At 41.1% G+C, this 23,453-nt stretch overlaps 1 protein-coding gene across 1 annotated transcript in view; it reads right to left on the bottom strand.

The window, feature by feature from the left end:
- Positions 1–23,453, bottom strand: part of LOC139760211 (uncharacterized) — a 543,167-nt gene that overhangs the window by 230,793 nt on the left and 288,921 nt on the right. Inside the window, exon 7 of the mRNA XM_071683146.1 lies at positions 5,319–5,434. Within this exon, the coding sequence (XP_071539247.1) occupies positions 5,319–5,434 (116 nt within the window). The remainder of the gene's footprint in view (positions 1–5,318; positions 5,435–23,453) is intronic.

Genomic DNA, 23,453 nt, shown 5'->3' with positions numbered 1-23,453 from the left:
AGTTTTGTGGGGCCTGGATGTGGAAAGGTAGCTGTAGTTTCGGCGCATTATACATGATAGGTAGAGACAGTGTGGACGGGTGTGGCCTTTGCTGTCTTTTCCTAGCGCCACGTCGCGTGCATGCAGGTGGAGGGGGTTGTCATTTCATGTGTTGCAGGGTGGTGATGGGAATGAACAAAGGCAGCAAGTATGAATTATGTACAAGTGTATATATGTATATGTCTGTGTATATGTATATATATGTATACATTGAAATGTATAGGTATGTATATGTGCATGTGTGGACGCGTATGTACATAAATGTGTATGTGGGTGGGTTGGGCCATTCTTTAGTCTGTTTCCTTGTGCTACCTCTCTAACACAGGAGACAGTGACAAAGTATAATAAGAATAATAATGTAAGCAGAATGTTAAGAAGCTGATGGAGGAAAGCAAGGAAAGAGTAAATGAAGATTTTGGAAGGATGTGGAAAGTTTTGGAATAAGATACTATACTGGAAGTAGGAGAGGGATGGAAAGAGATGGATGTAAAAGTGGAAATGTTGATGTGAGAAGTAAGGAGGAAGTGAAAGGAAGATAAAAAGAGTACTTCAAAGAACTGATGAATGTGAAAGAAGGGGAGGCAGCAGCTGTTAGGTGTGGAAGATGGAAGGAAGAGCATACAAGTGGAAGGACCTATGGCAAAGAGGGAGGTAAGAAGGGCAATAATAAGGCTGAAGGTAGGAAAGGCACCTGGAGTGGAGGGGATTACGAGTGAAATGCTGAAGTATGGAGGAGAATGTCTGACAGAGTGGACGCATCTTAATTTATTCAAAGGAAAAGGTGTTAATGATGTGTGTAGTAATTATATGGGAATAAGTCTCTTAATTATACCAGGAAAAGTGTATGCAAGAGTACTGACAGCATGATGGAAGTGACTGAATGCAGAACAAGTGAAGAACAAGGGGGGTTTTGGGAAAGATATGGGATGCGTGGATCAGATTTTTGTTATAAAGATGATCATGGAAAAATATTTTGTGAAAGCTGAAAAGTTGTATGCAGCTTTTATGGATCTGGAAAAAGTGTATGACAGAGTCAAGTGTAACTCTCTGTGGGATGGATTAGGATATATGGTAAAGGGAGTCAACTGCTGGATGGTGTGAAAGCTTTTTATAGAGGAGAAAATGCACGTGTAAGGGTGGATGGAGAGCTGAGGGAAAGTTTTGAGATACATTTAGGTGTGAGGCAGGGCTGTGTGATGTCACCAAGGATATTCAATATATATATATATATATATATATATATATATGGATGGAATGATAAGAGATATGAAAGCAAAACTGGGGAAAAGTTGTGCAGAGATGAAATGTGGCAATGAGATATGGTGGCTAGTGGCATGTCTGTTTAAGGATGATACTGTGTTGTTTGCTGAAAGCGAAGAGGAGTTGCAGAAGGCTGTGTGTTTCATGATGTGTGTGAGAGTAGGCGATTCAAGGTAAATGCAAGTAAAAGTAAAGTAATGGTGTTTGAAAGGAAAAAGAGTAAAAACACAGATTTTGTAAAGCCATATAGAGTGAAAAAAGGTATACTAAACTGTATTTTGGATATGGAGAGAAAAGGACTGGAATGAGTAAGAGGAATGTAAGTATCTGGGAGCTGTTTTGGGTAAGTGTGGTGATATGGAAGGAGAGATAAGGGAGACAGCAGTGCAGGACAAAAGGGTTACTGGGTCCCTTAATAGAGTAGAAGGGTATAGGAGTAAGTATGGAAGTGAAGAAAGGATTGAGGGACAGCACAGTCCTCCCAACCCTGACCTATGCAACCGAAAAATAGACGTAAAATGAGGCACAGAGTTCAAGAATCCAGGCTGTGGAAATGAGCTGTTTGAGAAGAGCATATTGCATGACAAGATGGAATGAAGATAGAAAAGAAAGGGCGTATGAGAGATGTGGTATGGCAAGAAATGCAAAGGGAATGGAAGAATGAGTAAAACTTAATACTCTGAGGTGATTTGGGCATGTAGAAAGAATGCAAGACTGGGAGTTTACAAGGAGAGTGTATGATAGTACAATTAGAGGGATTGGTGTGAGTAGAAGAACACCTCAGACATGGGCAAACATGGTGGATGAACAGTGAAGGGAGAGTAACAGAGGAAGAACGCATGGAATGGTGAATGCGAGGGATGCATGTAAGGACAAGAATAAGTGGAGACTCTTTTGCCAAGGCCAACCCTTGAACAGGGTTCCCGGAGGGAGGGCATCAGAAATATAGATAGATATATCAATTCACATACCGGTTGTAAAAACAAAAAAGTATGCTACAGTGTGAATTTTGTAATATGCAAAAGGTAAATGACTTGGGAATAATAATTTCTGGTGAACTAAAGCTAAGTAAGCAGTGCATAAAAGCAGTAAAAAGAGCAAAGTTCCTAGATTCATTGGAAGGGCTTCTGAATCTAAATCAAGGAGGATGTCATCCATACTCTTTACATTCACTGAAAAAGACAGACAGAATGAAGTGAGTATATTGTCGAGCTACCAACATGATTCCAAGTCTGTGAAAAAATCCTACAACAGCTAACAAAATGACTTTAATCTAACTTAGAAAAGAGAAGGTTAAGAGGCGATATAATAGAGGTATTCAAGATCATCAAAGGTTACGATAACCTTGATCAAACAAGTTACTTAAGACTTGATTTGTCTGACTTCACTCATAATAATGGTTAAAAACTTGTGGGCAAATGTCTCACCTTGATTAAGGCAAAGTACCTCTTCTTCACCAGGACTGTTAACATATGGAATAATTTACTATAACACGTTTCAGAACAGACTTGATGAGCATTTTCATTAACATCCACGACTTTTATTACAATAAACCCTCAGTTTAATGGACTAATCGAGAATGTAACCAATGAGCCATTTTTTATTACAATATACAGTAATATAATATGCAGTTCACATGCTTTCTTTTAACTCTTCTATCACTTGATGCCATTTTGAATTGTAAATGATCAAAAAATCATTTCATAAATAAAGTCGCAATTCTCTGTATGTAACCTGCCGGCATGGTAGCCTGAGGCAGACTGAGACTGAAACAAAGCAAGTATACCCCACACTACCAAAAACAAGTGTGATATGAAATGTGCATGGTGCAGCATTTTAGATTTTTTTATTTCTTCCATTTCTTGAATTATCATTAATCAATACATTACAATCTGTCTGGTCCATTAAATCCAAAATCCATTAAATCAAGGGTTTATTATACTTGTACCTACTTTGAGTTAATTGTATACCTTGCTAATTCTACCAAACTAATCTCTACAGTTCTGATATCTTACTCTGTCACAATTAACCTTAAAGGGATGCAAATGTCTACTGCTGCTTGAACGCCTTTGTATTTAGTAAGTCATAAGAAACAACTGGAAGACAGTATGTTTGGTAGATATGGGGAAAGTATGCTCTTCAGTGCATAAAGCATATGGTACTGGAATATATCTGCTTGTCACAAACAACTTGTGAATACAATTAGTGCTCCTTATTGTTCTGTGTCTGTTCTAATCTCTGAAAGCATATAGTACAGGTACACCACCGATTTTCCGGCACTCTTGGTTACATAGCCTTACCAGATCAACCATTTTGCCAGACCAACCGTGGTCACCTAATAATAATTCATCAACACACCTTTAACCCACTAATCATATATCTCCCATGTGTCTAAAGTATACCATGTACTGCTAGAAATTTAAATCAAACAAATTTAATTACTAAATGTTTGAGCACCCTAAGATGGTAAGTCTGTCCTTTGTTTGTTTGAATCCTGTGGGGATCTTCTTTGTCTTCTGCTGTTGGTGTTTTCCTAGGTGTGCATCGCCAGAATAATGCAATTTGGTCTGCATTCACACCTGCTCAGGACTGAGGTGCTCATCAGTTATAAGTTTCACAACTCGTCCACATGCTTGTCAGCTCCTCCGTGGTTTGCAGAACGCTTTTCTCCGCACACTTTATTCATAGAAATTCCATGATGCTTCTTGAATCTTTGAAGAATTCCTTCACTATCGTCACACTCATGCTGTAATTCAAGTTCCTTATGGAACAACTTAGCCTGGTCAATTATCATGCTACCTGACAAGTCCACTCCATCACTACGATGCTGTCGAAAGCATTTCATCATCACTCAATCGTGCTCAGTACTCTTACCATCTTTCAGAATTTTTCTAATCGTCATTTGCTTCTTGGAATCGCTGCCTGCATTGAATTTCAATATTTTCTCCCTTTGCTTCTTTATATCATAAACAGTTGAACCAATACTGTAGATGTCACATAGCTTATGCACTGAAACACCGCAGTCCATTTTTTCAACAGTTCTACTTTATCATGGATCGATATAGACTGGTGTTTACGTTTGACACCAAATAAGCTAAGAATCTCACAGAACTGAAGTAACACCACCAACAAGTGCAGTAAATAAGAGCACCCTACACACAACACCAACTGTGGCTGCCCAGTAAACTAGTCTGGTGGCCGTGGTAATTTCAAGTTCCCTCATGTAATTTTGTCCAAACTAAAGGAGGTGCCAGACCATTAGTTGCCAGAAATTCGGTGGTGTAGCTGTACTGGAATATACCTACATATCACAAACAACTTGCAAATATAATTAGAGCTCCTATTTGTTCTGTGTTTGTTCTAATCTCTAAAAAAGCTTATCACTAACAACTTGCAAATATAATAAGAGCCCCTTATTGTTCTGTGTCTGTTCTAACCTCTAAAAGGCATATAGTACTGAAGCATATCTACAAGTCACGTACAAATTGCAAATATAATCAGAGCCCCTTATTGTTCTGTGTCTGTTCTAATCTCATTTCATACTGATCCCCTTTTCTGGAATATACCTAACCCTAACTTAAAGATTTTTGCATTTCAGACAAATTTCATCACAACCCTAATGACAATCCTGCACAACATATCAAACATCCTGCTGATTCCACTAATATTGCTGCACTATCCACATAAAACAACATCCACAACTTTTATTATTTTAAAGGTATTCAGCTATAAATCACTCCCTACACTGCTAGCAATACTCTCTTTCTTTACTGCATCAAAGAGAACACTGAATAAACAATAAAAAATGCTACCAGCATTCCTTAAGTCCAACAAAATATGTATATCCTAACATTTCTGATGAAAATTCAAAGGTGTATGATAATACAGCTACCTATTTCATAACTCTTAATAAACAAACAACTCAGTTAGAAAACCCAGTTAACAATGCCTTCAATTTGTACAATATGATTATAAGGCCAAAACGGAAAAAGCAACATAGTTACTCATAATCTACAAACCTTTAGATAAGAGACTTGTGATCATAGAATAAACATTCTCAACACTTCCTGCCATTTTTGTTTCCATAGACATCTGGACAAAGTTTTCATACCCAAGAAGCTGAGCTTGCTCTCTCCTGTCAGGGAAAAGATAGAAACTTGAACTCTAAACATGTATTCTATCCACTTTGAAAATATAAAATTAATGCACTAATCTTTCAAAATTTCTCATTACTACATTTAATCTTCAACCACTGTTCATTACTATTTCTTTAGAATTTCTATCATTTACTATTTATTTATTATGCTTTGTCGCTGTCTCCCGCGTTAGTGAGGTAGTGCAAGGAAACAGATGAAAGAATGGCCCAACCCACCCACATACACATGCATATACATACACGTCCAGACACGCACATATACATACCTATACATCTCAACGTATACATATATATACACACACACAGACATATACATATATACACATGTACATAATTCATACTGTCTGCCCTTATTCATTCCCGTTGCCACCCTGCCACACATGAAAATGAAAACCCCCTCCCCCTGCATGCGCGCAAGGTAGCGCTAGGAAAACACAACAAAGGCCACAGTCTTTCACACTCAGTCTCTAGCTGTCATGTATAATGCACTGAAACCACGGCTCCCTTTCCACATCCAGGCCCTACAAAACTTTCCATGGTTAGCCCCAGACGCTTCACATGCCCTGGTTCAATCCATTGACAGCATGTCGACCCCGGTATACCACATCGCTCCAATTCGCTCTATTCCTTGAACACCTTTCACCCTCCTGCATGTTCAGACCCCGATCACTCAAAAATCTATTTCACACCACCTTTCCACCATTTACATGTCAACATATTTCCTGTCATTATGAATAACTTATTAAAATGAAGGTATCAAAAGACTATGAAAGCTCTGACGGTGTATCAAACTTTACCATTAGCTACATGAGGGAATCCCAGCTAAAAGCAAAGAAATTCATGTCACCAGATTTGACATACTCAAAATCTACTCTGCTTATAACTATTACAATATCAAGAAGTTATGAAATGAGCAAATAAAAAAGCATTTCTAAAATCATCCTACTAAACTTCTGTGATTAGGTCAAACTTTCTCCTGTGCTACAGGTACATCTAATATCTAGAGGGCCTGGAGTCTGAAGATTGACAGGTTTTCTATTTTTCTGGATTTCTGAGTGCATCTAAAAAACTATAACAATTCCTAACTTTCTATGCATCAGGTATGCATGACCTTAGTATGACACCAGTGAAACAGTATACTTCTTCTGTTCTGCTTTTCCCATATTAGTTATATCTACAACATTCAATTAGTCATATGTGGCACCTACTGTTGCAGCTACCTTTCCGTAGTCATAACAGTGGGTGACAAGTAACCACCATTCATGGAAGTACTACCATCTGGATTTCAGGAGGAATAGTGGTGGTGGTACAATGAGCCAGCACTGCAGCATTAGAAAAGAACCTCCTTTCAGGCCCAGATTGCTGTCTTTCTTCCCTTGCCTCAATCACATGTGGGTTGCCAACATTCAACCTCAACCCCACACCCTCTTTTTCTTATACACAACACATAACTCACACATTTCTTTATCCCTTTTCTATTTCTCTCATACTTTTCAATATTTCAAAATATGGAAGAGCAACTATCAAATACATCTTTAGAACCAATCTGGAATGGCATCATCAGATGAGAGGGGTTGAGCAGTTTCCAGGGCCCACTTGACCACTATCATGTGATTGGGATCTACCTCACTCCCAGAGATACAATTCCTAGACCTGGTTCTTTTTCTGTCCATTTCAGCAATATTCACAGTCTTAATTCTAACTCTCCGGGTTCTTTTCGTCAAACATACTATCTATCTCTCCTTCTTCTGATCTTGGATACATCTACACATATTCAAACACCATAGCCTGAGCCTTTGAGGAGGATGAGTGATCCCTTCTTGGCCTCTTCTACTCCATTTTTAGAAATCAAAACACAAGAAGGGTGGTGGGTTCCAGCCCCCTGCTCCTTTAGTTGCCTTCTATGACACATGGGGAATATGGCAGTTGAATTCTTTCTTCCCTACCCCTACTATTGGAGTCATTTCTAACATTCTTTAATAAAATGTCTTGTTTCTGGTTGTTTTATTCCCACACCTCTCAAAGAACTGCTCACTTTACTATGAAAGTCATTGATCTGTTTTAAGAACGGAAAGGACGAGATCGTCACCCCTCACTCTATTCTCTTACAAGCTGGACACATCTAAAGCCTCTAGCCTTTCCCTGTAAACTCAGCTCTCTTACTTCTGTTACCAACTGAGTTGGTCTGGGCCTTCTCTATTAACTCTTTTTTGCTTCTTGAGGTGTGGTGACAAAACTTGAGAAATGTATTCTATATGCCTCTAACTTTGGCCTTATGTACAATGTGAACAGTTTGCTGAGTATTACCTTATCTATGAACTTGATGCAATTCTAAGATTTGCTGGCAGACACATGGTCTTATAATCAACTATTCTCCTATGGTGGAACTCCGGTGAGAGGTCAGGGAAAAATGTTCACTCCCAAGTCTGGCCAAGATCCTCTACCTAAAGGGTTTCAATGTTTACCAGAGCAAATGGTTAAATTCCTCCCATATGGATGATTGGGGGACTGTGGCCCTCATATTCTACATTCTTAATGAGCTAAGGCAAATCATAACCTACCCGACCCATATTCCTAACTGCTGTGACTATTCTTCTAATATTTTGAATATGTTTTTCACCTCTAATCCTTCGTGATGTAGCTACACAATCTTGCCCCAATTGAGTCATCTGATCACTCCCTCACAAATATATCTACTTGAATGGCACCTCCCTCTCGAGTAGTCCCTTCCAAATATACAGTCCTGGCAGAAAAAATTAATGTGATAGGGCCCACGACAGTATTTTTCACCCACTTGTATCATGTCCCCAAAACATGACTCTGAAATGTTAAAAAATACTGGGGCAGCTCATGGACATTGGTGGGGATTGGGGGCACCCAGGGAAGTAACGAGTGGCAGTCAGTCTTCCTTGAGCTACTGTAAAGGGTGAATGTTTTTTCTGTTGTACCCCTGACATCTGCTTTTTTATCATACCCACATGCGCTTTGTGGTGAGCTTGTGCTACAATACCTGGTCCTAAGGACTTGTCTATAGAGGATATTGTTGCTATTGTAGCCTTGTACAAGGCAGAGAAGTGTAATAAAGAAATAGCTGAAACTACAGGGCTGGCACTACAAAGTATGCAAAGATGAACAAAGCGATTCATTGACGGTGGTGGCACTGACATTCCTACCCTGAAGAAATGACCTAGATGACCTCGTATCACTTCCCAATTCACTCTGAAGATTATCCAACATCAAGTAGACATGAATCCACGTATTTCAGTATGACAGTTGAAGGAAAATAGCTTTATGTACCCTTCATAGCCAGCATGGTGATGACTTGAAATTCAAGAGGAGTATGCCTCACAAGAAACCGCTTCTGCCAGACTGCCAGCACAAGAATTGACTCACATTTGCCAAGAAATATTTGCAACGGGATGGCAAAGAATGGAGGAAAGTGTTGTGGTCTGGTGAGGCTACATTTGATGCTACTGGCAGCTGCAGAGGCAAAGTATACCAGAGGCCAGGTAGTGCCCCAAATGACCCTTCATACATTCAAGCAGCTGTAAAATTTCCAGACTCACTTATGGTTTAGGGGGCTTTTGACTATAATGGTGTTGGAAGTCTTGTGCTTTTACCTCGAAATGTGAATATGAATCTGAACAGATACCTGGAGCTGTTGTGTGATGAATTATCTGAATGTTATGAGAAGACTGGTTGCGATACTTTTATGCAAGATGGCACATCGTGCCACACTGCTTAATTAATATATGACTGGTTTGCATTTTGTGGTGTGACATACAGTCAGGAATGGCCAGGTAACTCACCTGACTTTAACCCTACTGAGAACTTGTGGTCAATTATAAAGTCACAGTTGGGTGGGTGAGACACATCTAGCATTCCCAAGCACCTGGCCGCCACTGAGAATATCTGGGACAACCTTGACCCTACAACCTTCAACATTTTGCAGCATCTGTTTCCAAGCGCCTTTGGGATTGTATTAAGGCCAAGGGACGTCATATGAAGTACTAGGGGGGGGGGGGGGGGTTAAGCATCTGTTTATCTTGTCTATTGATATTTTCATATGTTGCATCACTCTGTTATTAGGGCATGAAGGTTTTTTCACCAGGACTGTACATACTGGTACCTCAACAAAGATGATAGGAATAACTTACAAAAATTCTTTTCTGACTTTCCTGGGGTACATAATGGTCTTTTATCTGATGATGTGAACTTCAGTCTCTGCCAAATACATAGCAGAGCTTATTGTTGCAGGAATGGAAGCATTTATTCCCTCTTCCTCCAAGACAACCTCTTCTTCCTATCTTTCATATAACCGTTCCTTTACTAAGGCCCATCAGGCAGAGGATCAGGCATATCAGGCTTGAAAAACTCTTCTTCCCCTGACTCCCATTTAGTATTTATCACTGCCCACAATCGTTGCAAGCATGCTCTCCTTGAGATAAATCATTCCTTTTCCTTCACTCTTTCTTTCAGATGGTATTATAGCTGTCTCCTTCAGAGTCAAAGCACCTCTCTTTGGTTCTCATTTCTTCTCTAACTCTGCCTTGGATGACTCTAACATTCCTCTATCCCCTAATGCTCCTCTCACTAATCCTATAAACCTTCCCATAATCTCTTTTTGAGCTATCCAAAAAATGCTTCTATCTCTGGACACAACCAAAGCTTATGGTCCTAATGGCATCCATTCCTGTGTACTGAAAGACAGTGCCTTCGAACTTGCACCTGTGCTACCTCATATGTTCTGTTTCTGTGTAGAGCCAAATTTTTCCCTTCTTCCTGGAAGCATGCATTGGTATATCCCATCCCTACAAAGGGAGAACATTCTAACCCCCTCTAACTATCATCCTGTTGCTCTGACATCTACCATTTCCAAAGTCTTTGAATCACTCTTCAACTCCCATATCCTCAGATATCTTAAATCTCATGGTCTTCCCTCTGATCACCAGTATGGCTTCCATAAGACGAGCCTTACTGTTAATATTTTTTCCTCTCTTGCTAATGTCTGGTCATCATCCCTGAAAGAATTTGGAAAATCCTGTGTTTTTGTCCTTGATATGTCCAAAGCTTTTCACAGGCTGTGGCATCAGGGTCTCATCTCTAAGCTCCCATCTTTCACCTTCCCTCCCTAACTTTGTTCCTCATATTTTGCTTCCTCTCTGGCCAAAGCTAGCTCTATGGTTGTTAATATATCAACCTCTTCCCCTTTCTCCATTAATAGTAGTGTCTCTCAATGTTCTGTCCTGTCTCCTACACTTTTTCTCCTTTGCATCAATGATTTCCTTTCTTCTACAAATCATCAAATGCACTCATATGCTGACAACTCAACACTGCATTTCTCCACATATTTCACTTCTGCTCTTTCACTCAACCAATCTGCATCTCATTTCAACACAACTTTCTCAATAAACTCAGACTTGGACTGGATATTTCACTGGGGTAGTAAGTGAGCTTGAGAAGGAGACGTGTGTGGGGAAGTACCAGGAGAGACTGTGTACAGAATGGAAAAAGGTGAGAACAATGGAAGTAAGGGGAGTGGGGGAGGAATGGGATGTATTTAGGGAATCAGTGATGGATTGCGCAAAAGATGCTTGTGGCATGAGAAGAGTGGGAGGTGGGCTGTTTAGAAAGGGTAGTGAGTGGTGGGATGAAGAAGTAAGAGTATTAGTGAAAGAGAAGAGAGAGGCATTTGGACGATTTGTGCAGGGAAAAAATGCAATTGAGTGGGAGAAGTATAAAAGAAAGAGACAGGAGGTCAAGAGAAAGGTGCAAGAGGTGAAAAAAAGGGCAAATGAGAGTTGGGGTGAGAGACTATCAGTAAATTTTAGGGAGAATAAAAAGATGTTCTGGAAGGAGGTAAATAGGGTGCGTAAGACAAGGGAGCAAATGGGAACTTCAGTGAAGGGCGTAAATGGGGAGGTGATAACAAGTAGTGGTGATGTGAGAAGGAGATGGAATGAGTATTTTGAAGGTTTGTTGAATGTGTCTGATGACAGAGTGGCAGATATAGGGTGTTTTGGTCGAGGTGGTGTGCAAAGTGAGAGGGTTAGGGAAAATGATTTGGTAAACAGAGAAGAGGTAGTAAAAGCTTTGCGGAAGATGAAAGCCGGCAAGGCAGCAGGATTGGATGGTATTGCAGTGGAATTTATTAAAAAAGGGGGTGACTGTATTGTTGACTGGTTGATAAGGTTATTTAATGTATGTATGACTCATGGTGAGGTGCCTGAGGATTGGCGGAATGCGTGCATAGTGCCATTGTACAAAGGCAAAGGGGATAAGAGTGAGTGCTCAAATTACAGAGGTATAAGTTTGTTGAGTATTCCTGGTAAATTATATGGGAGGGTATTGATTGAGAGGGTGAAGGCATGTACAGAGCATCAGATTGGGGAAGAGCAGTGCGGTTTCAGAAGTGGTAGAGGATGTGTGGATCAGGTGTTTGCTTTGAAGAATGTATGTGAGAAATACTTAGAAAAGCAAATGGATTTGTATGTAGCATTTATGGATCTGGAGAAGGCATATGATAGAGTTGATAGAGATGCTCTGTGGAAGGTATTAAGAATATATGGTGTGGGAGGCAAGTTGTTAGAAGCAGTGAAAAGTTTTTATCGAGGATGTAAGGCATGTGTACGTGTAGGAAGAGAGGAAAGTGATTGGTTCTCAGTGAATGTAGGTTTGCGGCAGGGGTGTGTGATGTCTCCATGGTTGTTTAATTTGTTTATGGATGGGGTTGTTAGGGAGGTAAATGCAAGAGTCCTGGAAAGAGGGGCAAGTATGAAGTCTGTGGGGGATGAGAGAGCTTGGGAAGTGAGTCAGTTGTTGTTCGCTGATGATACAGCGCTGGTGGCTGATTCATGTGAGAAACTGCAGAAGCTGGTGACTGAGTTTGGTAAAGTGTGTGGAAGAAGAAAGTTAAGAGTAAATGTGAATAAGAGCAAGGTTATTAGGTACAGTAGGGTTGAGGGTCAAGTCAATTGGGAGGTGAGTTTGAATGGAGAAAAACTGGAGGAAGTGAAGTGTTTTAGATATCTGGGAGTGGATCTGTCAGCGGATGGAACCATGGAAGCGGAAGTGGATCATAGGGTGGGGAGGGGGCGAAAATTTTGGGAGCCTTGAAAAATGTGTGGAAGTCGAGAACATTATCTCGGAAAGCAAAAATGGGTATGTTTGAAGGAATAGTGGTTCCAACAATGCTGTATGGTTGCAAGGCGTGGGCTATGGATAGAGTTGTGCGCAGGAGGATGGATGTGCTGGAAATGAGATGTTTGAGGACAATGTGTGGTGTGAGGTGGTTTGATCGAGTAAGTAACGTAAGGGTAAGAGAGATGTGTGGAAATAAAAAGAGCGTGGTTGAGAGAGCAGAAGAGGGTGTTTTGAAATGGTTTGGGCACATGGAGAGAATGAGTGAGGAAAGATTGACCAAGAGGATATATGTGTCGGAGGTGGAGGGAACGAGGAGAAGAGGGAGACCAAATTGGAGGTGGAAAGATGGAGTGAAAAAGATTTTGTGTGATCGGGGCCTGAACATACAGGAGGGTGAAAGGAGGGCAAGGAATAGAGTGAATTGGAGCGATGTGGTATACAGGGGTTGACGTGCTGTCAGTGGATTGAACCAAGGCATGTGAAGCGTTTGGGTAAACCATGGAAAGCGGTGTAGGTATGTATATTTGCGTGTGTGGACGTGTGTATGTACATGTGTATGGGGGGGGTTGGGCCATTTCTTTCGTCTGTTTCCTTGCGCTACCTCGCAAACGCGGGAGACAGCGACAAAGTATAAAAAAAAAAAAAAAAAAAATTTTGCTTCCTCTCTGGCCAAAGCTAGCTCTATGGTTGTTAATATATCAACCTCTTCCCCTTTCTCCATTAATAGTAGTGTCTCTCAATGTTCTGTCCTGTCTCCTACACTTTTTCTCCTTTTCATCAATGATTTCCTTTCTTCTACAAATCATCAAATGCACTCATATGCTGACAACTCAACTGCATTTCTCCACATATTTCACTTCTGCTCTTTCACTCAACCAATCTGCATCTCATTTCAACACAACTTTCTCAATAAACTCAGACTTGGACTGGATATTTCACTGGGGGTTTTTTTTTTTTTTTTTTTTTTGGGGGGGTTTTTTTTTTTTTTTTGGGGTTTTTTTTTTTTTAATTTTTTTTTTTGGTTTTTTTGGGGGGGGTTTTTTTTTTTTTTTTTTTTTTTTTGGGGGGTTTTTTAAAAGGTTTTGGGGGGGTTTTTTAAATTTTTGGGTTTTTTTTTTGGGGGGTTTTTTGGGGGGTTTTTTTGGGGTTTTTTTAAAAATTTTTATTTTTTTTTTTGGTTTTTGGGTATTAGCTAAACCAAGCTAAACTTAGCAAGGTACTACATCACAATATTACTGTGTGGCTACAATGATAACTCAAGGGTGGGCAGTCTTGATAAATGTTTCTTTCCCTACATCTTGAAGATTTGGAACTCTATCCTCTCATGCTTTTGCAGAAACTATGACTCGGTACTGTCAAATGACAGGTTTTCACTTCCTCCTAAATTCATAAATACTTTCCTTATCTCATCTTTTTTCCCATTCATTAACCTCTCTATATATCAACTGAGTCCTGGCCTTGTCCATGACTGAAGCCTGCAATGTCAAGAAAAAAAACGCTGCAGGTTTCCTTTTGTATGATATTCATATCATGGCCTTCTTTCACTGTGACCTATCCTCAATACTTTACTTGGAATCCTACATCAACCTTGTAATAGGCCAACTTTAAGTCGGTACTCGTCCCTTCAAAGTTGATAAAATTTTAACTTCTTTTCACTTTCCTCATACATCTGTATCATCTGCAAACATATGCAGGCAGGAGCCATGCCTCCTGGCTAGTCACTTACACAGATCAAGGATAGAAACAGTCCCATAACAGAACTCTCTGGTACTCCACTGGTGGCCTAAATGCAATATGATAAGGCTCCTCTGACATGCATCATTTGTTCTCTGCCATTAAGATAATCTAACCACTGAACAAGTCTACCCCATATTCCTCCCTGGTGGTCCAACTCTTTCATCAGCCTACCAAGCAGCACAGTGTCAAATGCTTTCTGGTAGTCCAAATACAAACAAGCCACTCACCCTTCCCTTTTGTTCAAGACAGTGCCTACTCTTTCAAAGATAACTTACAGTTAGTTTCACATGCCTTCTTCCCAACAACCATGCTGTCTCTCACGTAGGTAATTTCACCTCTATAAAAAAGTCATCCATTTCTTTTCTGATTATCTTTTTGAAAACTCTGCGGACTAAATTCATCGGAGAGACCAGCCTGTAGTTCAGTGTAGTTCCTCCTTCTTATAAATAGGTATGATATCTGCCCTTTTCCACTCCTTGACAATGTGTCTCCCTCCTGTGACATCTTGATCAGTATTTCAAGATGCTAATGAAGTGGAGAGTGGTTTCAACATCAACATTGTGGGCCACATGGACACAAGACTTGTGGGCCACATGTGATGATATCATAGAGTAAGGCTATAAATAAGGGTAATAGTAATATAAAGACACATAATGAAATTTTATCCTTGGGGATAGGGGAAAAAAGAATACTTCCCACGCATTCTTCACGTGTCATAGAAAGCAGCTAAAGGGGTTGGGAGCAGGGGCTAGAAACCCTCCCCTCTTTGTATCTAAACTTTCTGAAAGGGGAAACAGAAGGAGTCACACGGGGAGTGCTCATCCTCCTCGAAGGCTCAGATTGGGGTGTCTAAATGTGTGATGATGTAACCAAGATGAGAAAAAAGGAGAGATAGAAGTAACTGTTGAGGGAAGGAACCTGGATGTTCTGGCTCTGAGTGAAACAAAGCTCAAGGGTAAAGGGGAAGAGTGGTTTGGGATTTAGAATGTCTTGGGAGTAAAGTCAGAGGTTGGTGAGAGCACTACTCCTGAAAATGGAGTGGTGGGAGTATGTGATACAGTGTAAGAAAGTAAACTCTAGACTGATATGGGTAAAACTGAAAGTGGATGGAGAGAGATGGGTGATTATTGGTGCATATAAACCTGGGCATGAGAAGAAAGATCATGAGGACAAGTGCTTGGAAGAAGCTCAGTGAATGTGTTAGTAATTTTGATGCACGAGACCAGGTTATAGTGATGGGTGATTTGAATCCAAAGGTGAGTAATGGGACAGTTGAAGGAAATAATTGGTGTACAGGGGTGTTCAGTGTTGTAAATGGAAATGGTGAAGAGCTTGTAGACTTGTGTGCTGAAAAAGGACTGGTGATTGGGAATACCTGGTTTAAAAAGAGAGACATACATAAGTATACATATGTAAGTAGGAGAGATGGCCAGAGAGCGTTATTGGATTACGTTAACTGATAGGCAAACGAAAGAGAGACTTTTGGATGTTAATGTGCTGAGAGGTGCAACTGGAGGATGTCTGATCATTATCTTGTGGAGGTGAAGGTGAAGATTTATAAAGGTTTCCAGAAAAGAAGAGACAATGCTGCGGTGAAGAGGGTGGTGAGAGTAAGTGAGCTGGGGAAGGAGACTTGTGTGAGGAAGTACCAGGAGAGACTGAGTACAGAATGGAAAAAGGTGAGAACAATGGAAGTAAGGGGAGTGGGGGAGGAATGGGATGTATTTAGGGAATCAGTGATGGATTGCGCAAAAGATGCTTGTGGCATGAGAAGAGTGGGAGGTGGGCTGTTTAGAAAGGGTAGTGAGTGGTGGGATGAAGAAGTAAGAGTATTAGTGAAAGAGAAGAGAGAGGCATTTGGACGATTTGTGCAGGGAAAAAATGCAATTGAGTGGGAGAAGTATAAAAGAAAGAGACAGGAGGTCAAGAGAAAGGTGCAAGAGGTGAAAAAAAGGGCAAATGAGAGTTGGGGTGAGAGACTATCAGTAAATTTTAGGGAGAATAAAAAGATGTTCTGGAAGGAGGTAAATAGGGTGCGTAAGACAAGGGAGCAAATGGGAACTTCAGTGAAGGGCGTAAATGGGGAGGTGATAACAAGTAGTGGTGATGTGAGAAGGAGATGGAATGAGTATTTTGAAGGTTTGTTGAATGTGTCTGATGACAGAGTGGCAGATATAGGGTGTTTTGGTCGAGGTGGTGTGCAAAGTGAGAGGGTTAGGGAAAATGATTTGGTAAACAGAGAAGAGGTAGTAAAAGCTTTGCGGAAGATGAAAGCCGGCAAGGCAGCAGGATTGGATGGTATTGCAGTGGAATTTATTAAAAAAGGGGGTGACTGTATTGTTGACTGGTTGATAAGGTTATTTAATGTATGTATGACTCATGGTGAGGTGCCTGAGGATTGGCGGAATGCGTGCATAGTGCCATTGTACAAAGGCAAAGGGGATAAGAGTGAGTGCTCAAATTACAGAGGTATAAGTTTGTTGAGTATTCCTGGTAAATTATATGGGAGGGTATTGATTGAGAGGGTGAAGGCATGTACAGAGCATCAGATTGGGGAAGAGCAGTGCGGTTTCAGAAGTGGTAGAGGATGTGTGGATCAGGTGTTTGCTTTGAAGAATGTATGTGAGAAATACTTAGAAAAGCAAATGGATTTGTATGTAGCATTTATGGATCTGGAGAAGGCATATGATAGAGTTGATAGAGATGCTCTGTGGAAGGTATTAAGAATATATGGTGTGGGAGGCAAGTTGTTAGAAGCAGTGAAAAGTTTTTATCGAGGATGTAAGGCATGTGTACGTGTAGGAAGAGAGGAAAGTGATTGGTTCTCAGTGAATGTAGGTTTGCGGCAGGGGTGTGTGATGTCTCCATGGTTGTTTAATTTGTTTATGGATGGGGTTGTTAGGGAGGTAAATGCAAGAGTCCTGGAAAGAGGGGCAAGTATGAAGTCTGTGGGGGATGAGAGAGCTTGGGAAGTGAGTCAGTTGTTGTTCGCTGATGATACAGCGCTGGTGGCTGATTCATGTGAGAAACTGCAGAAGCTGGTGACTGAGTTTGGTAAAGTGTGTGGAAGAAGAAAGTTAAGAGTAAATGTGAATAAGAGCAAGGTTATTAGGTACAGTAGGGTTGAGGGTCAAGTCAATTGGGAGGTGAGTTTGAATGGAGAAAAACTGGAGGAAGTGAAGTGTTTTAGATATCTGGGAGTGGATCTGTCAGCGGATGGAACCATGGAAGCGGAAGTGGATCATAGGGTGGGGAGGGGGCGAAAATTTTGGGAGCCTTGAAAAATGTGTGGAAGTCGAGAACATTATCTCGGAAAGCAAAAATGGGTATGTTTGAAGGAATAGTGGTTCCAACAATGCTGTATGGTTGCAAGGCGTGGGCTATGGATAGAGTTGTGCGCAGGAGGATGGATGTGCTGGAAATGAGATGTTTGAGGACAATGTGTGGTGTGAGGTGGTTTGATCGAGTAAGTAACGTAAGGGTAAGAGAGATGTGTGGAAATAAAAAGAGCGTGGTTGAGAGAGCAGAAGAGGGTGTTTTGAAATGGTTTGGGCACATGGAGAGAATGAGTGAGGAAAGATTGACCAAGAGGATATATGTGTCGGAGGTGGAGGGAACGAGGAGAAGAGGGAGACCAAATTGGAGGTGGAAAGATGGAGTGAAAAAGATTTTGTGTGATCGGGGCCTGAACATACAGGAGGGTGAAAGGAGGGCAAGGAATAGAGTGAATTGGAGCGATGTGGTATACAGGGGTTGACGTGCTGTCAGTGGATTGAACCAAGGCATGTGAAGCGTCTGGGGTAAACCATGGAAAGCGGTGTAGGTATGTATATTTGCGTGTGTGGACGTGTGTATGTACATGTGTATGGGGGGGGGTTGGGCCATTTCTTTCGTCTGTTTCCTTGCGCTACCTCGCAAACGCGGGAGACAGCGACAAAGTATAAAAAAAAAAAAAAAAAAAAATTTTGCTTCCTCTCTGGCCAAAGCTAGCTCTATGGTTGTTAATATATCAACCTCTTCCCCTTTCTCCATTAATAGTAGTGTCTCTCAATGTTCTGTCCTGTCTCCTACACTTTTTCTCCTTTTCATCAATGATTTCCTTTCTTCTACAAATCATCAAATGCACTCATATGCTGACAACTCAACTGCATTTCTCCACATATTTCACTTCTGCTCTTTCACTCAACCAATCTGCATCTCATTTCAACACAACTTTCTCAATAAACTCAGACTTGGACTGGATATTTCACTGGGGTAGACGAAACCTGGTAAAGTTTAATGTCTCCAGTTTCTGCTATCTCTTTATCGAAAACTCCTCACAGCATTCCTCTCTCCAATGACAGTTCTGCAGTTCAACCTCTTAGCTCAATGAACATCTCTTTATTGAAAACTCCTCACAGCATTCCTCTCTCCAATGACAGTTCCGCAGTTCAACCTCTTAGCTCAATGAACATACTTATTTCTATAACATCCACCCTTTCTTGGAAACCCCAACATTATGGAAACAGCAAAGCCTGCTTCTAAGAACCTGGGAGTCCTGTTTAGGCAGAGAAATTTCTTTACTTCCACTACATTTATACAAAGGACTGATGGAGTACTGCTCTCACATCTGGGATGGTTCTAGCTCTGAAATCTTAACTGACACAGTTGAAAGTGGTCAGACTTACCAACTCTCCAAGGTTAACTTCGAAGCTTGACCCACTTGCTCTATGCTGCACTGCTGGTTCACTTTCCCCTCTTCTACAGGAATTACTTCAGTTTATGCTCCTGATAGCTGGCTGCTTGTGTGCTCTAACCATTAGCTAAACCAAGCTAAACTTAGCAAGGTACTACATCACAATATTACTGTGTGGCTACAATGATAACTCAAGGGTGGGCAGTCTTGATAAATGTTTCTTTCCCTACATCTTGAAGATTTGGAACTCTATCCTCTCATGCCTTTTGCAGAAACTATGACTCGGTACTGTTCAAATGACAGGTTTTCACTTCCTCCTAAATTCATAAATACTTTCCCTTATCTCATCTTTTTTCCCATTCATTAACCTCTCTATATATCAACTGAGTCCTGGCCTTGTCCATGACTGAAGCCTGCAATGTCAAGAAAAAAAATGCTGCAGGTTTCCTTTTGTATGATATTCATATCATGGCCTTCTTTCACTGTGACCTATCCTCAATACTTTACTTGGAATCCTACATCAACCTTGTAATAGGCCAACTTTAAGTCGGTACTCGTCCCCTTCAAAGTTGATAAAATTTTAACTTCTTTTCACTTTCCTCATACATCTGTATCATCTGCAAACATATGCAGGCAGGAGCCATGCCTCCTGGCTAGTCACTTACACAGATCAAGGATAGAAACAGTCCCATAACAGAACTCTCTGGTACTCCACTGGTGGCCTAAATGCAATATGATAAGGCTCCTCTGACATGCATCATTTGTTCTCTGCCATTAAGATAATCTAACCACTGAACAAGTCTACCCCATATTCCTCCCTGGTGGTCCAACTCTTTCATCAGCCTACCAAGCAGCACAGTGTCAAATGCTTTCTGGTAGTCCAAATACAAACAAGCCACTCACCCTTCCCTTTTGTTCAAGACAGTGCCTACTCTTTCAAAGATAACTTACAGGTTAGTTTCACATGCCTTCTTTCCCAACAACCATGCTGTCTCTCACGTAGGTAATTTCACCTCTATAAAAAAGTCATCCATTTCTTTTCTGATTATCTTTTTGAAAACTCTGCGGACTAAATTCATCGGAGAGACCAGCCTGTAGTTCAGTGTAGTTCCTCCTTCTTATAAATAGGTATGATATCTGCCCTTTTCCACTCCCTTGACAATGTGTCTCCCTCCTGTGACATCTTGATCAGTATTTCAAGATGCTAATGAAGTGGAGAGTGGTTCAACATCAACATTGTGGGCCACATGGACACAAGACTTGTGGGCCACATGTGATGATATCATTGTGTAAGGCTATATGAGGGTAATAGTATATAAAGACACATAATGAAATTTTATCCTTGGGGATAGGGGAAAAAGAATACTTCCCACGCATTCTTCACGTGTCATAGAAAGCAGCTAAAGGGGTTGGGAGCAGGGGGCTAGAAACCCTCCCCTCTTTGTATCTAAACTTTCTGAAAGGGGAAACAGAAGGAGTCACACGGGGAGTGCTCATCCTCCTCGAAGGCTCAGATTGGGGTGTCTAAATGTGTGATGATGTAACCAAGATGAGAAAAAAGGAGAGATAGATAGTATGTTTGAGGGAAGGAACCTGGATGTTCTGGCTCTGAGTGAAACAAAGCTCAAGGGTAAAGGGGAAGAGTGGTTTGGGATTTAGGAATGTCTTGGGAGTAAAGTCAGAGGTTGGTGAGAGCACTACTCCTGAAAATGGAGTGGTGGGAGTATGTGATACAGTGTAAGAAAGTAAACTCTAGACTGATATGGGTAAAACTGAAAGTGGATGGAGAGAGATGGGTGATTATTGGTGCATATAAACCTGGGCATGAGAAGAAAGATCATGAGGAGCAAGTGCTTGGAAGAAGCTCAGTGAATGTGTTAGTAATTTTGATGCACGAGACCAGGTTATAGTGATGGGTGATTTGAATCCAAAGGTGAGTAATGGGACAGTTGAAGGAAATAATTGGTGTACAGGGGTGTTCAGTGTTGTAAATGGAAATGGTGAAGAGCTTGTAGACTTGTGTGCTGAAAAAGGACTGGTGATTGGGAATACCTGGTTTAAAAAGAGAGACATACATAAGTATACATATGTAAGTAGGAGAGATGGCCAGAGAGCGTTATTGGATTACGTTAACTGATAGGCAAACGAAAGAGAGACTTTTGGATGTTAATGTGCTGAGAGGTGCAACTGGAGGGATGTCTGATCATTATCTTGTGGAGGTGAAGGTGAAGATTTATAAAGGTTTCCAGAAAAGAAGAGACAATGCTGCGGTGAAGAGGGTGGTGAGAGTAAGTGAGCTGGGGAAGGAGACTTGTGTGAGGAAGTACCAGGAGAGACTGAGTACAGAATGGAAAAAGGTGAGAACAAAGGATGTAAGGGGAGTGAGGGAGGAATGGGATGTATTTAGGGAAGCAGTGATGGCTTGCGCAAAAGATGCTTGTGGCATGAGAAGCGTGGGAGGTGGATAGATTAGAAAGGGTAGTGAGTGGTGGGATGAAGAAGTAGATTATTAGTGAAAGAGAAGAGAGAGGCTTTTGGATGATTTTTGCAAGGAAATAATGCAAAGACTGGGAGATGTATAAAACAAAGATGCAGGAGGTCAAGAGAAAGGTGCAAGAGGTGAAAAAGAGGGCAAATGAGAGTTGGGGTGATAGAGTATCATTAAATTTTAGGGATGATGAAAAGATGTTTTGGAAGGAGGTAAATAAAATGCATAAGACAAGGGAACAAATGGGAATATCAGTGAAGGGGTCTAATGGGAAGGTGATAACAAGTAGTGGTAATGTGAGGAGTGAATATTTTGAAGGTTTGTAGAATGTGTTTGATGATAGAGTGGTGATGTGCAAAGTGAGACGGGTAGGGAGAATGGTTTGGTAAACAGAGAAGAGGTAGTAAAAGCTTTGCGGAAGATGAAAGCTGGCAAAGCAGCAGGTTTGGATGGTATTGCAGTGGAATTTGATAAAAATGGGGGTGACTGTGTTGCTGACTGGTTGGTAAGGTTATTTAATGTACGTATGAATCATGGTTAGGTGCCTGAGGATTAACGGAATGCTTGCATAGTGCCATTGTACAAAGGCAAAGGGGATAAAGGTGAGTGCTCAAATTACAGAGGTATAAGTTTGTTGAGTATTCCTTGGAAACTATATGGGAGGGTACTGATTGAGAGGGTGAAGGCATGTACAGAGCATCAGATTGGGGAAGAGCAGTGTGGTTTCAGAAGTGGCAGAGGATGTGTGGATCAGGTGTTTGCTTTGAGGAATGTATGTGAGAAATACTTAGAAAAGCAAATGGATTTGTACGTAGCATTTATGGATCTGGAGAAGGCATATGAGAGAGTTGATAGAATGCTCTGTGGAAGATATTAAGAATATATGGTGTGGGAGGCAAGTTGTTAGAAGCAGTGAAAAGTTTTTATCGAGGATGGAAGGCATGTGTACGAGTATTAAGAGAGGAAAGTGACTGGTTCTCGGTGAATGTCGGTTTGCGGCAGGGGTGCGTGATGTCTCCATGGTTGTTTAGTTTGTTTATGGATGGGGTTGTTAGGGAGGTGAATAGAAGACTTTTGGAGAGAGGGGCAAGTATGCAGTCTGCTGTGGATGAGAGAACTTGGGAAGTGAGTCAGTTGTTGTTTGCTGACGATATAGCGCTGGTGGCTGATTCGGGTGAGAAACTGTAGAAGCTGGTGACTGAGTTTGGTAAAGTGTGTGAAAGAAGAAAGCTGAGAGTAAATGTGAATAAGAGTAAGGTTATTATGTACAGTAGGATTGAGGGACAAGTCAACTGGGAGGTAAGTTTGAATGGAGAAAAACTGGAGAAAGTGAGTGTTTTAGATATCTGGAAGTGGATTTGACAGTGCATGGAACCATGGAAGCGGAAGTGAATCATAGGGTGGGGGAGGGAGCAACAGTTCTGGGAGCATTAAAAAATGTGTGGAAGGCAAGAACGTTATCTCGGAAAGCAAAAATAGGTATGTTTCACGGAATAGTGGTTCCGACAATGTTATATGGTTGCGAGGCATGGAGGAGGGTGGATGTGCTGGAAATGAGACGTTTGAGGACAATATGTGGTGTGAGGTGGTTTGATCAAGAAAGTAGTGAAAGGGTAAGAGAGATGAGTGGTAATAAAAGAGTGTGGTTGAGAGAGCAGAAGAGGGTGTTTTGAAATGGTTTGGTCACATGGAGAGAATGAGCAAGGAAAGATTGACAAAGAGGATATATGGGTCAGAGGTGGAGGGAACGAGGAGAAGTGGGAGACCAAATTGGAGGTGGAAAGATGGAGTGAAAAAGATTTTGAGTGATCAGGGCCTGAACATGCAGGAGGGTGAAAGGTGTGCAAGGAATAGAGTGAATTGGAACAATGTGGTATACCAGGGTTGACGTGCTGTCAATGGATTGAACCAGGGCATGTGAAGTGTTTGGGGTAAACCATGGAAAGTTTTGTGGA

The sequence above is a fragment of the Panulirus ornatus genome, chromosome 35 (assembly GCF_036320965.1).
Source record: "Panulirus ornatus isolate Po-2019 chromosome 35, ASM3632096v1, whole genome shotgun sequence".
In the NCBI taxonomy this organism is placed as follows: Eukaryota; Metazoa; Arthropoda; class Malacostraca; order Decapoda; family Palinuridae; genus Panulirus; species Panulirus ornatus.
This window is presented reverse-complemented; position numbering and strand designations above follow the sequence as displayed.